Source organism: Gymnoscopelus microlampas (assembly GCF_963454915.1).
Source record: "Gymnoscopelus microlampas genome assembly, chromosome: 12".
Taxonomy (NCBI): domain Eukaryota; kingdom Metazoa; phylum Chordata; class Actinopteri; order Myctophiformes; family Myctophidae; genus Gymnoscopelus; species Gymnoscopelus microlampas.
Genome location: NC_139949.1, coordinates 8,769,095 through 8,780,555, shown reverse-complemented (window position 1 = coordinate 8,780,555; position 11,461 = coordinate 8,769,095). Strand labels below are relative to the sequence as shown.

General features: G+C 41.0%; 1 protein-coding gene across 1 annotated transcript; it reads left to right on the top strand.

The window, feature by feature from the left end:
- Nucleotides 1-638: 638 nt before the first annotated feature.
- Nucleotides 639-11,124, top strand: LOC311057170 (extracellular calcium-sensing receptor-like; the record flags this gene model as incomplete). The annotated part of the gene is made up of 5 exons (XM_084074121.1): nucleotides 639-827; nucleotides 5,284-5,526; nucleotides 8,709-8,936; nucleotides 10,015-10,138; nucleotides 10,214-11,124. The coding sequence occupies 5 exons, from the start codon at nucleotides 639-641 to the stop codon at nucleotides 11,122-11,124; spliced, it is 1,695 nt and encodes a 564-aa protein (XP_083930247.1).
- Between the last annotated feature and the right edge of the window lie 337 nt (nucleotides 11,125-11,461).

The window sequence follows — 11,461 nt, the reverse complement described above, 5'->3', positions numbered from 1 at the left end:
GAGATAGAGTCATTAACATATTACAGGACAAATACAACATTATTATGACTGGATTGCTAATGTATGTTAAGCCCTGCCTCTACTTCTGCCTCTGCCACAGAGGGTTGTTGTGAAAGATTACGTAGTGGCATACTGTATATTGACACAGGGGATGCCATAGCACTGTGTATAAAACGTAGCAACTGGACAAGGGAGTGGTCAGACAGAGGAGGAGAGTCATGAGGGCTTCTCTAGACATACTCCTGCTTTCATACATGTACTTGACCTTGATCATGTTCTCTTCATTCTCTGCTGTGTCTTCCTCACCTTCCTCTTCTTGTGAGTTACAGGCACGGTTTCATCTGAGCAGAATGTATAAGGCCGGAGAAATTGTTCTGGGTGGCATGTTTCCCATCTACTCCCAGCCTGTCTTCCCTGACTTGTCTTTCACCTCCAAGCCACAGCTCCACACTTGCAAAGGGTGAGTATCACAGATACAATAGCAAGCATGAGAACAGGGAGCTTGTTTTGATAGATCGTACCATAAGATTAGTTGATGTTGTGTATTTCTACAAAGAAGTCCTACAAAAAAAAAATGTCAACACAGTAATGATTTGCGTGTTAGTTTTCTCATTCAAGGGTGGTGGTGGTCCCAGACCATGGCTTTTGCCATTACTGAGATCAACAGAAACACCAACCTTCTACCCAATGTGACTCTGGGATATCGTCTCTATGATAGCTGTCCCCCGTTTGGAGGCGTCCCTGCAGTGATGGCATTGGTCAGTGGGAGAGAGAAGGTGTTTCAATTAGATGAGAGCTGTGCTGGGTCCCCTCCAGTGCTGGGAATTGTGAGTGCATCTGCCTCAAGTTCTATTCACATCTCTAGATTATTAGGTTTGTACAGAGTGCCCATGGTAAGTTATACTTGAATCCCCTTTACCATCAGCAATGTATATGTTTAATTTAAGCTATACATTCATAAATGAATGCCCTATCATATTTTCACCATTGTGATTCGCCCCTTTTGAGCTTGTAGATCATCTATTTACACAATGTGTTGTATGTTTATGTTTGAGATTCTTCACCATGTCCAAAAAAGGGAAGCCAGGCGGAAAGTGGTTAAGTCTGTCTGTGGGTTTAATACATATGTAACCAATGAGAAGCATTAACCAGAGCTTGTGACTATATATAACATTTAACACAGGTTATCCCCCCCCCCATTTCCTGAAATGGTTTCCACCGACACCGATATGCCTAATTTTGGTTATTTGACTATTTACAAATCAAAAATATGATAGGCAATGTATATAGTATTTGTACAGCTTGAAAAACATATTATTTTATGCAAAGCATGTGAGCAGAGTGGAGTGGGCAGGTTTTCAACAGGTCTTGTCTGTGTTTTTGATTATTAGGAGGACTAGGTGAATTGTTATTGTCACTGTGTGTTTGCAGGTTTTTTTCCTCCTTCTTTTTCCTCCATGCTCAGCGCTCCTCATATGCTCTGCTTATAGGGAACTGCAGACTCATTCCCAATTTTATAATGTCATCTTAAGACTCACCTCTTCAGACTCCACTTCACCCCCTAGCACTTCACTATCCCTGTACCGCTTCTCGCCAACTTCTCCCTCGATTGATGCCAGTGATTGATGGCTACGATACAGACATATCTTGGTCACTCGTTCTCATCATGTTCTGTTTCTTAGGTTGTTTTTTCTTGACCGCAAATGTTAAGAATGCAATACAGATTTAGATAGATTCTTTACCTTGTATCCTATAGTTTCAGTGTTCATAATGTTATTTAGATAGCTTATTGTTTAGACGCTAGGCTCATGGTTTACCTGGGATCCTAGTTTCTTGAGGCACTACACTGTCTCTCTGCATTCTATGTATGTGATCATTTACCTAGCTTATTGTAAGTCACTCTGGATAATAGTGTCTGCTAAATGCCTCAATTGTAAAGTGTAAGCGACATTTCTCACAACAATGTGGTATATTATCCCATTAAGAAATAAGACCTGAGGCCGTTTCTACAAACGTCTTCTAGACTAAATCCTAACACTATTCTGAAAATCTTATGTTTCTATGTCAGTGGTTCTCAAGCTTTTTCATGTCAAGGACCCCCAAAATGATATGTATTTGAATAGCCAAAGTATAAAATAATGTTTAAATTGGTTAAAATCTAAAGTGTCGCTGTGTCGCTTTGTATCTGTGTTGCTCGACACGTTCGTTGACGTCATCAAACGTGCGTCCATCGGAGCTACAGTTTGGTATCTTTGTATCTGGAAGTTGAACCCGACTCAACTTGAATTTGTAGCTTTGTATCTTTGTCGCTGGAGCTACAGCTACAAACGTCAGATGGAACTTTGTATCTTCAAGCTGGTTTCCATTGAAAATGAATGGTAGCATGTGTATCTTTTTAGCTGCCCGTGTGAATGCACCATTATATTGTAGAACAGATGCTGTGTGTCTTTGACAGGTCAGTATTTTGGCCACCTGCACCTGTCTAACTGAGAGGACCCAGTTCCCGTCTTTCTTCAGAACAATACCAGGTGATTCCTTCCAGGTGAACAGCTCTACAGACAACATGTTGACATCAAGTATAGTTCATGTTCCACACACTTAGCAAATACCTTCATCTAAATGTAATTAATATTACATATCACCATAGTAACATTATTAAGGGGCCAGAGCTCTGCTCTGGACACGTATTGTTATTGGCAGTATTCTTTCACTTCTTCTTCTGCCACTTTTCGCAGTTCTGGCTGAACCGTGCAGTCGCTTTTTACGAAACTCGGCCATATGGTAGATGGTCATGAGAAACGATCAAGAAATAATTCTCACAATCTTTCGTCCAAAGGTGGCGCTATAGCACTCAATTGAAAATGGCAACTTTGAACAGGTACAACTCATGCCCTGTTTGACCTACAGCCATGAAACTTGGACACACATATGCGTCTCCTCATGCTGAACAACTTTCACACTCTGACTTTTGACCTCTGACCTTTAGATCTCCCACCATTTTGAATTATATGAAAAACAGTCATTGGCTCCTAACTTCTGCATTTTTTCACTTATGGAAAATCCGTTGGAAATTTTTGTAGGCAGTGGTCCAAAGTTCAAGTGTTAAATGTTTCGTGCAGATTGCTCAAAAATCCCAGGAGGAGATAGATTTTAACTATTACAGTTTTATGAAAATTATTCATCTGTGCCTAAAACATACATGCAGACTCACATTTCTTTGAAACTTTGCAGAAATGTACAGGGTCATTCCAAATATCACTGAAACCAATCTTACTCCAATTGGCCAAAAGGGGGCGCTATAGCAATTTTTTGAAAAGGCAGACTTTAAACAGGCATAAGTCATGCCTCGTTTGGCCGAAAGTCGTGAAACTTGCTTACACATGTGCCTTGACTCATGAGGAACACATCTATCGCTTTGACCAGTAAGCTCCGCCCGTAGATTGTCCGCAATTTTGAGCAGTTTGAAAAACACTTAAACCCAAGATTTTTCAGCTATTTGCGTGAAACTGTATCATCTGTGTAATCTCCTTTTTCATAGTGCCTTGTCTGTTGGTCCAATGGCGTCTCCCTTAAATGAGTGCCTCACAATCTCAAGGTCGCCAGTTCAAGCCTCACTTGATGCAGACTTAATTTAAGTTGAATTGCAAACAACATGACTGTATCAATGAATACATGTGCAAATGGTAAAGATAACCTGAAATGCTTATTTGAGAGTACGATTTCTCAATGTATGACATACTTCATTCTGAAAATAGCCGATCTACAATCTCTAAACTTTTCAGATAGCAACGTGTTTCTGAGCTTGTAGATCGGCTGCTTTCACTGTTTTCGGTAGCGAGGAGACATACAATTTCTCTATTGGTAAATGGTTTGTGAACGAGTGATCTTAGTGTTGGCTTGGTTCATGACAGAAGGCAAGAGTTTATGATCTTCAACAGACAACATCAGCCTGGACAAAGCTATAGCACTATAGGTAGTGTTGCAGCCTATTAGCCTATCATGGGGCGGCATTAGCTGGGTGGTTAGTGAGCACGCCTAGGGAACCAGAGGCCCTGGTTGCCCCAGGTTCGATTCCAGGCCATCCCAGCATATGCGTCGATGAAATGAAATTTGTCCCTGAGCAAGACTCTTAACCCCTAATTGCTCACAGGTTCTCATTGGAAACAAGACCACAAGGACTTTCATGAACGACCTGTTAAAAGGAATTATCCTTATCCTAGTCCGAAGGTTGAGAGTTCGATTCCTGTTAATGGCAATAGGTTGAGATGTCCAATCTATCCATTCTGTTTCCATCTCTCTCTCTCTCTCATCAATCTATTCCGTTTCCATGTCTCTCTTCAATCTATTCCGTTTCCATGTCTCTCTCTCTCTCTCTCTCTCTCTCTCTCTCTCTCTCTCTCTCTCTCTCCAGTTTCCATCTCTCTCTCTCTCCAGTTTCCATGTCTGTCTGTCTCTCTCTCACTGGCCCCGTATTATCGCTGCTTGCAGCTATATTTATATTTCAAATTCTATATTCTATATTCGATATAGGATATATAGTGATATTGAATTTGTGCATGGCTATTTTACAATTTATTTTTATTGCACAAGCACATAATTCTCAATTATGTTCTTTATTTAAAGAATTACATCAGATGGTTTGAAGTAACTCAGTGCTTCTTTCACAACATACTTTTGTACTCGTACTCAAGTAATTATGTTGATGACTGCTTTTAATTCTACTTGCGTAATTATTATTATATTATAAGTAACACTATACCTTTAATCGAGCACAGTTTTTGACAACTCTACCTCTCTATATTTCGCCTCTATTTGCTTGTGAGCATTAGGCCTATTGATGGAGCTGAAAGTCTTTATTGACAGCATCATCATCACAGAATGATTTAGACCTTTGATTTGCTACGATGAATTGTCTAACCCAGGGGTCCGGGACCCCTTGGGGGTCCTCAGAGTTACTACAGGGGGGCCACAAAAATCATTGAGTGTTTTTGGCGAAGAGGTTGTCAATTTTACTTAGTATTGAGGGTTTAAGGGGTTAAAAGTCTGAAAATACACATGAACATGAATCCAACATATTAATAGAAATGTAAACAGACAAACAAAAAACATGAACACTGATGACAGTGCTGTCAAAGAATTCAATGAAGCTATCTATGACATCTATGAAAAAGTTTAATCTATATTTGAAGACCTCATAGGCCTACTGCTTAGGTTAGACGGACCCCATGTCCAACTAAGCATTAGGCCTAAGCACTTATCAGTCTGCACTCTTTATCAAATCAGGTGCGAGCTGTGCTCCAGATCATAATGCGGTTCAAATGGACCTGGGTAGGATTGCTGTTCGTTGACGATGACTTTAGCAGTGAACCTGCCCAGTCCTTCCAGTCTGAGCTGGCCCAGTCTGGTCTGGGTTGCCTGGCGTATGCCGAGGTTCTGCCATACGACCTGGCACGCAGTGACCCAGCTGTACTGAAGAGGATCGTCACTGTGATGAAGAGATCCACAGCTCGTGTGGTCATTGCGTTTGTATACGGGAAACATATGGTTACGCTCATGCAAGAGGTTGTGATTCATGTTCATTTAGGGATTCATAATAAATGTTTGACGTAAAAAATATATACATTTTGGTTGAAATGTAATAGCAAGCATTTGTTGCAATTATATATATATATATATATATATATATATATATATATATATATATATATATATATATATATATATATATAGTAAAACGTGACGAAAACTAAATTGAATTTTATTCAAAAGAGAAGTCAAAGTGAACACTGATACACACATACATATTACAGGTGGTAAAGCAGAATGTGACAGGTCTACAATGGATAGCCACTTGGCACTGGGCAACCTTACTTACCGCGCTCCAGTCTCCTCACTTCAGTCATTTCATGCCGTACATGCGAGGCACCCTGGGTTTTGCCATCCGTCGTGGCGAGATACCAGGTCTCCATGACTACATGTTAAAAATACACCCTGACAATGACCCTGACTACAGACATGAAAATAGCATGGTATGTACTGTACCTCTTCAGACTCCACCTTAGCCTGTAGCACTTGACCTAGCCGTGACTACCATGCAGTCTTATGCAAAGGTTTAAATGAGATAGCATGTTATTTAGACAGATGCCAGGTCCATTTGTTGACCTGACATCCTATAGTTTGTATAGTTTCAATGTACAGATTATTGTCTCCGCCAGGCCGAAAGGCATGGCGAGAGAGTATGTTTTACCCCCTGTCCGTCCGTCCGTCCGTCCGTCCGTGTGTGTGTGTGTCTGTGAACAGCTAATCTCTGGCACCGTTGGCTTGATCGTAGCGAAACTGTGCACACACACTCCCTGGATGCCAGAGCAGAACCTCTGCCCCAATTTTTTCACATGGGCCTATTATAGCGCCACCAGGAGGCCGATTTGTGCAAAACACATTTTTGGACAGTACTCCTACATATTTTGTCCAAAAATCCTGCAAATCGATACACAATATATCTATAGTCATTAGATAAAACAGGTCTTTCAGATTTTTCATATTCCATCCCGATTGGCTAAAATTGGCTTCCAAAGTTTGCAGGAGTACTCAGTTTTGAACAAAATGCCTCAAATCATAAACACAGCATGCAATTTCCGTGAAATTTTGCACGCACATTCCCATTAGGCCGAGGAAGAAATGCCACTTGAATATTTTAAAATCAGCCTCATGGTGGCGCTATAACAGCCCGATTCGTGTTTTTACCTATAACTGCACCGATCTGTGTAAAACTTTGTATGTGCACTCCCTAAAAGCCAAGGAAAAACCTTTGCCCTGCATTTTTCACATCTGCCCTTTATAGCGCCACCAGGAGGCCGACTTATGTAAAACACATTTTTGGATATTAAGCCTTCAGATTTTATCAATATTTCACGCAAATCGGTACACATGATCTCTATAGTCATGTGATTAAGACAAATCTGTTAGATGTTTCATATTCCATCCTGATTGGCTAAGATTGACATCTAAAGTTTGCAGGAGTGGCCTGTTTTGTACAAAATGCCGCAAATCATGAACGCAGCGTCCGATTGCGGTGAAACTTTGCACGCAAATTCGCACTACGTTGAGGAACAAATGTCACCCTTTTAACATTGCCCTATTATAGCGCCACCAGGAGGCCGAACACTTTTCTTTTATATATTACTCCTACAACTTTTGTCCAAACATCATGCAAATCGGTACACATTATCTCTGTAGTCAAGTGATCAAGTTGGTTCCGTCCTATTTTTCCCATTCCATCCTGATTGGCCAATACCGAACTGACCTGGCGGAGACCTGTGCTCCGTGGAGCACTTTTTCTAGTTTATTTTATCATATTACTTTGCTTAGACTGATGCTAGGTTCTTGGTTTACCCATGATCCTAGATTACTGAGGCACTGCACTGTGCATTTAATAATAATAATAATAATAATAATAATAATAAACTTTATATACATAGCACCGTTCATGTCATGAATGCTGCACTTTATAGAGCAAAAAATAACAATAAAAAATCTAAAAATGTATGATGTATGACCTTGTGTTTACCTGGCTTGCTGTACATCGCTCTGGAATAAGAGTGTCTGCTAAATGCGTACATTTTAATTTGTAAATTGTATTTCTATCTGCAATTTCATGTTTTTTCTTTGTTTTAGTTTTTTTTACCACTTACCCAGGGCGCTATAATAGGGCCCCTCTGTTTTGGCTAAATGTGTTTCTGCCTGTTTTGGCTAAATGTGTTTCTGCCGCGGAAGGCAGAAAAACGTGCGCTCCCCGTTCCGTTTTTCTCACTTGGATTCTCACATGTAGTGTAACATAAACATTGATCTTCTTCAGGTGAGGCAGTTTTGGGAGCACACATTTCAGTGTCAATTTGCACCCCTTCCATCAGAGTGGGTGGATGCTGGTGGACGGGTGTGTACTGGACAAGAGGACCTAAGAACAGTAGAAACTTCCATTTTGGATGAGTCTGACCTCAGAATCGTGTATAATGTGTACAAGGCTGTGTATGCCCTGGCCCATGCCCTCCATGACATGATGCAATGTGTGCCAGGAAGAGGGCCTTTCATTGGGCACAGCTGTGCCAGTTTGCAGACAATACAGCCATGGCAGGTGTGATATTAATTCACAGTTTAGTTTACCTGTTAATGTTTCTAGTTGGATTCAAATTTGGAATAATACGTAAATATGATATTGGTAACAAAAAAACTGGTATTATTAAATTTCATACAGTGATATATAGTAATACTAATTTCCTTATGGGGGGGGGGGGGGGGGGGGCAGGCAGACCAGGTTTTTCATGCTGAAAAAAACATAATACCCACTTTTTCTAATCGTCAGCAGTTATGCCCCCTCTGTTAATGTTATTTATGTTTATTAATTTATTTCACAAATCTTCAAAAAAAAGATCAGATCTACAAACTCACAGCATGTTGCATTTAGACAAGTTGTGAGCTTGTATTTTAAAGCAATATTCCTCAACTTACATTGCATTTTAGAATGGCTGAAAGGCGTAGTGAGGCCTCCGACCAGTGCCATTCCAGAGTAGGTATGCAACATACATTTTATAGAGAAATGTGTGTTACTTTACACTTTTTGTTGTCCATTTTTTTTTATGTGGAATGATCAGCCTATGTGTATATTGTATGCAGTAGTATCTTGTTCTTCATAATTTCCTCACCATTTCTAGCTTGTGTATTACCTGGAAAAGGTCAACTTCACCGCATCATTTGGTGATCATGTAACATTTGATGAGAATGGTGACGCTTTACCAATCTATGATGTTGTGAACTGGGCGTGGCTCCCTGACGGAAGCACAAAGGCTCAGAATGTTGGCGTGTTCAAGAAGTCAGCCTCGGCAGGTGAAGAACTCATCCTTGATGAAGACAGAATCTTCTGGAACTTTGAATCCAAAAAGGTCACTTTCACTTTCTACAGTAGCTAATGTTGAGCTAATGATGTTATTATCATTTATTATCTCCACTAGGCCGCCATATCTGGTGGTGGAGTGTTTTCAATGTTTCCAATTGGCCTCATGGTGGTGCTGTAACATGCCGCCTCATTTTGGCCTATAACTTTTTAACTCTACGCTGTACCATCAAAATGTATTTCCCCTAGATTCCATGGATCATACCGCACACCGCAAATCAGTACACCTTATTCCTGGAGTAATTTAATAAACATGTATCATTCAGATATTTCATATTACATGTCAATTTGCCTTCAACCTTTCTTCAGGATGGGCCTAGTTTACCAAAAATCATGAACGCAGCACACAATCTAACCAAATTTAAATGAGGGACCTCTAAACAACACATACTAAAAAGATTTGCTACAAATGTCACTGATTGTTCCAGAGAGATGGGAGGGGCCTATTTCTTACACACACAAAAAAAAAAGCCTTTTTAAATTAGATTTGCGCTTTATGGGGCCTATAGACGAATCCACAGAGCGCTCCCCTGGCACAATCAAAACTGCGGTGTCAGAATGCATGAGCATTCTGTGGATTTGATAGAGCACACCACCAAAATCATTTTCACTCTTGCCCATAGAGGCGCCAAAATTGCACCAGAGAAAGTGGCACCATATGTTGTGGAAGCGTTATTATGGATCACACCGCAGTTCTAGGCAAAACCTGCTGTGATTGGCCAGTAGTTGCTGTGATTCACAGTTCTTGTTTTAGCAACTATAGCTGAACCTAACTTTAACCTCAGTAAAACGATGCCTAAACTTAACCTTAACCCTAATTTCCGTAAGACTATGCCTAAACCTAACCCTAACCTCAATAAAACTATAACTGCCAGGGAGCCAATCAGACATTGGTGGGATTCATAATCACGTGTTGTGGAAATGCTATTCCCCACAACTTCCTCATGCCCTGATGGTCACAAACCATGACTTAAACAGACTTGGCTAGGCAACCTATGGACATAATGCTCCGAGTAGCACATTTTCTTTTAAAGTTTGAAATTAATCACGGTTGCTTTCTTCTGTAGCCTCCTCGTTCAGTGTGCAGTGAGAGTTGTTCCCCTGGAACCCGTCTGGCCAGAAAGAAAGGGGAACCTGTCTGCTGCTTTGACTGCATTGCTTGTTCTGAGGGAGAGATCAGCAATGAGACAGGTAGGTTTACATTATATAGCTATGTAGGTCATCTTTAGGACAATACTGTCCATTTAACCTCGCTCTCCTTGTTAGACTCTACAGAGTGCACCAGCTGTCCAGAGGACTTCTGGTCCAATCCCCAGCATGACCATTGTATCCATAAGAACATGGAGTTCCTCTCCTTCTATGAGGCCCTGGGTATCTCCTTGACAACCATGGCATTGCTAGGCACAGTTATGTGTGCTATTGTCCTGGGAATTTTCATCTATCATCGAGACACACCCATGGTACGCGCCAACAACTCAGAACTCAGCTTCCAGCTTTTATTGTCACTCAAACTATGTTTCATGTGTTCACTTCTGTTCATTGGCCGTCCCAGGCTGTGGACCTGTCAGCTGAGGCATGCAATATTTGGGATCAGCTTTGTGCTGTGTGTCTCCTGTATCCTGGTAAAGACTATGGTGGTGTTGGTCGTGTTCAAGGCCTCTAAGCCTGGGGCTGCAGACATGTTGAAGTTCTTTGGTGCTATGCAGCAGAGAGGAACAGTTCTGGTTCTTACTTTCATCCAGGCAATAATCTGCATAGCCTGGCTTGTGTCTGCCTCACCAACTCCTCATAAAAACACACAATACCGCAGTGATAAGATCATCTATGAATGTAATGTGGGATCGACAGTTGGTTTTGCAGTGTTACTAGGTTATATTGGTTTACTGGCACTCCTCAGCTTCCTCCTAGCGTTCATGGCAAGGAATCTCCCAGACAACTTCAATGAAGCCAAGTTAATCACTTTCAGCATGTTGATCTTCTGTGCCGTGTGGATAGCCTTCATCCCAGCATATATCAGCTCTCCAGGCAAATATGCAGATGTGGTGGAGGTATTTGCTATTTTAGCATCTAGTTTTGGTCTATTGTTGGCATTGTTTGGCCCAAAGTGTTATACCATTCTGCTGAGACCTGAGAGAAACACTAAGAAGTCCATCATGGGTCGAGGTTCCACCAAGTAGCAGCAGTATACTAACACCTATTCATTTAAAAAATTAATAAAACGTTTAATGTAATAAACACAGAATCAAACTTGCATGTGTGCGTACCTGCGTGCGCGCGCGTGTGTGTGTGTATGTGTGTGTGCCACTGTGCCAGTGTAAGTGTGTAACATGCAGTGTGTAATAGTGTGTAACATGCAGTGTGTAACAGTGTGTAACAAGAAAGCTTATCCTCATCGGGATTTGGAATGGACACAAAATGTCATCCAGACTGCATCTTCATCAGATGATAAGGCTTGTCTGCTACTTGTAGACAACCATACGGAGGGACCTGAATAATTATATTCAGCTCTAAATG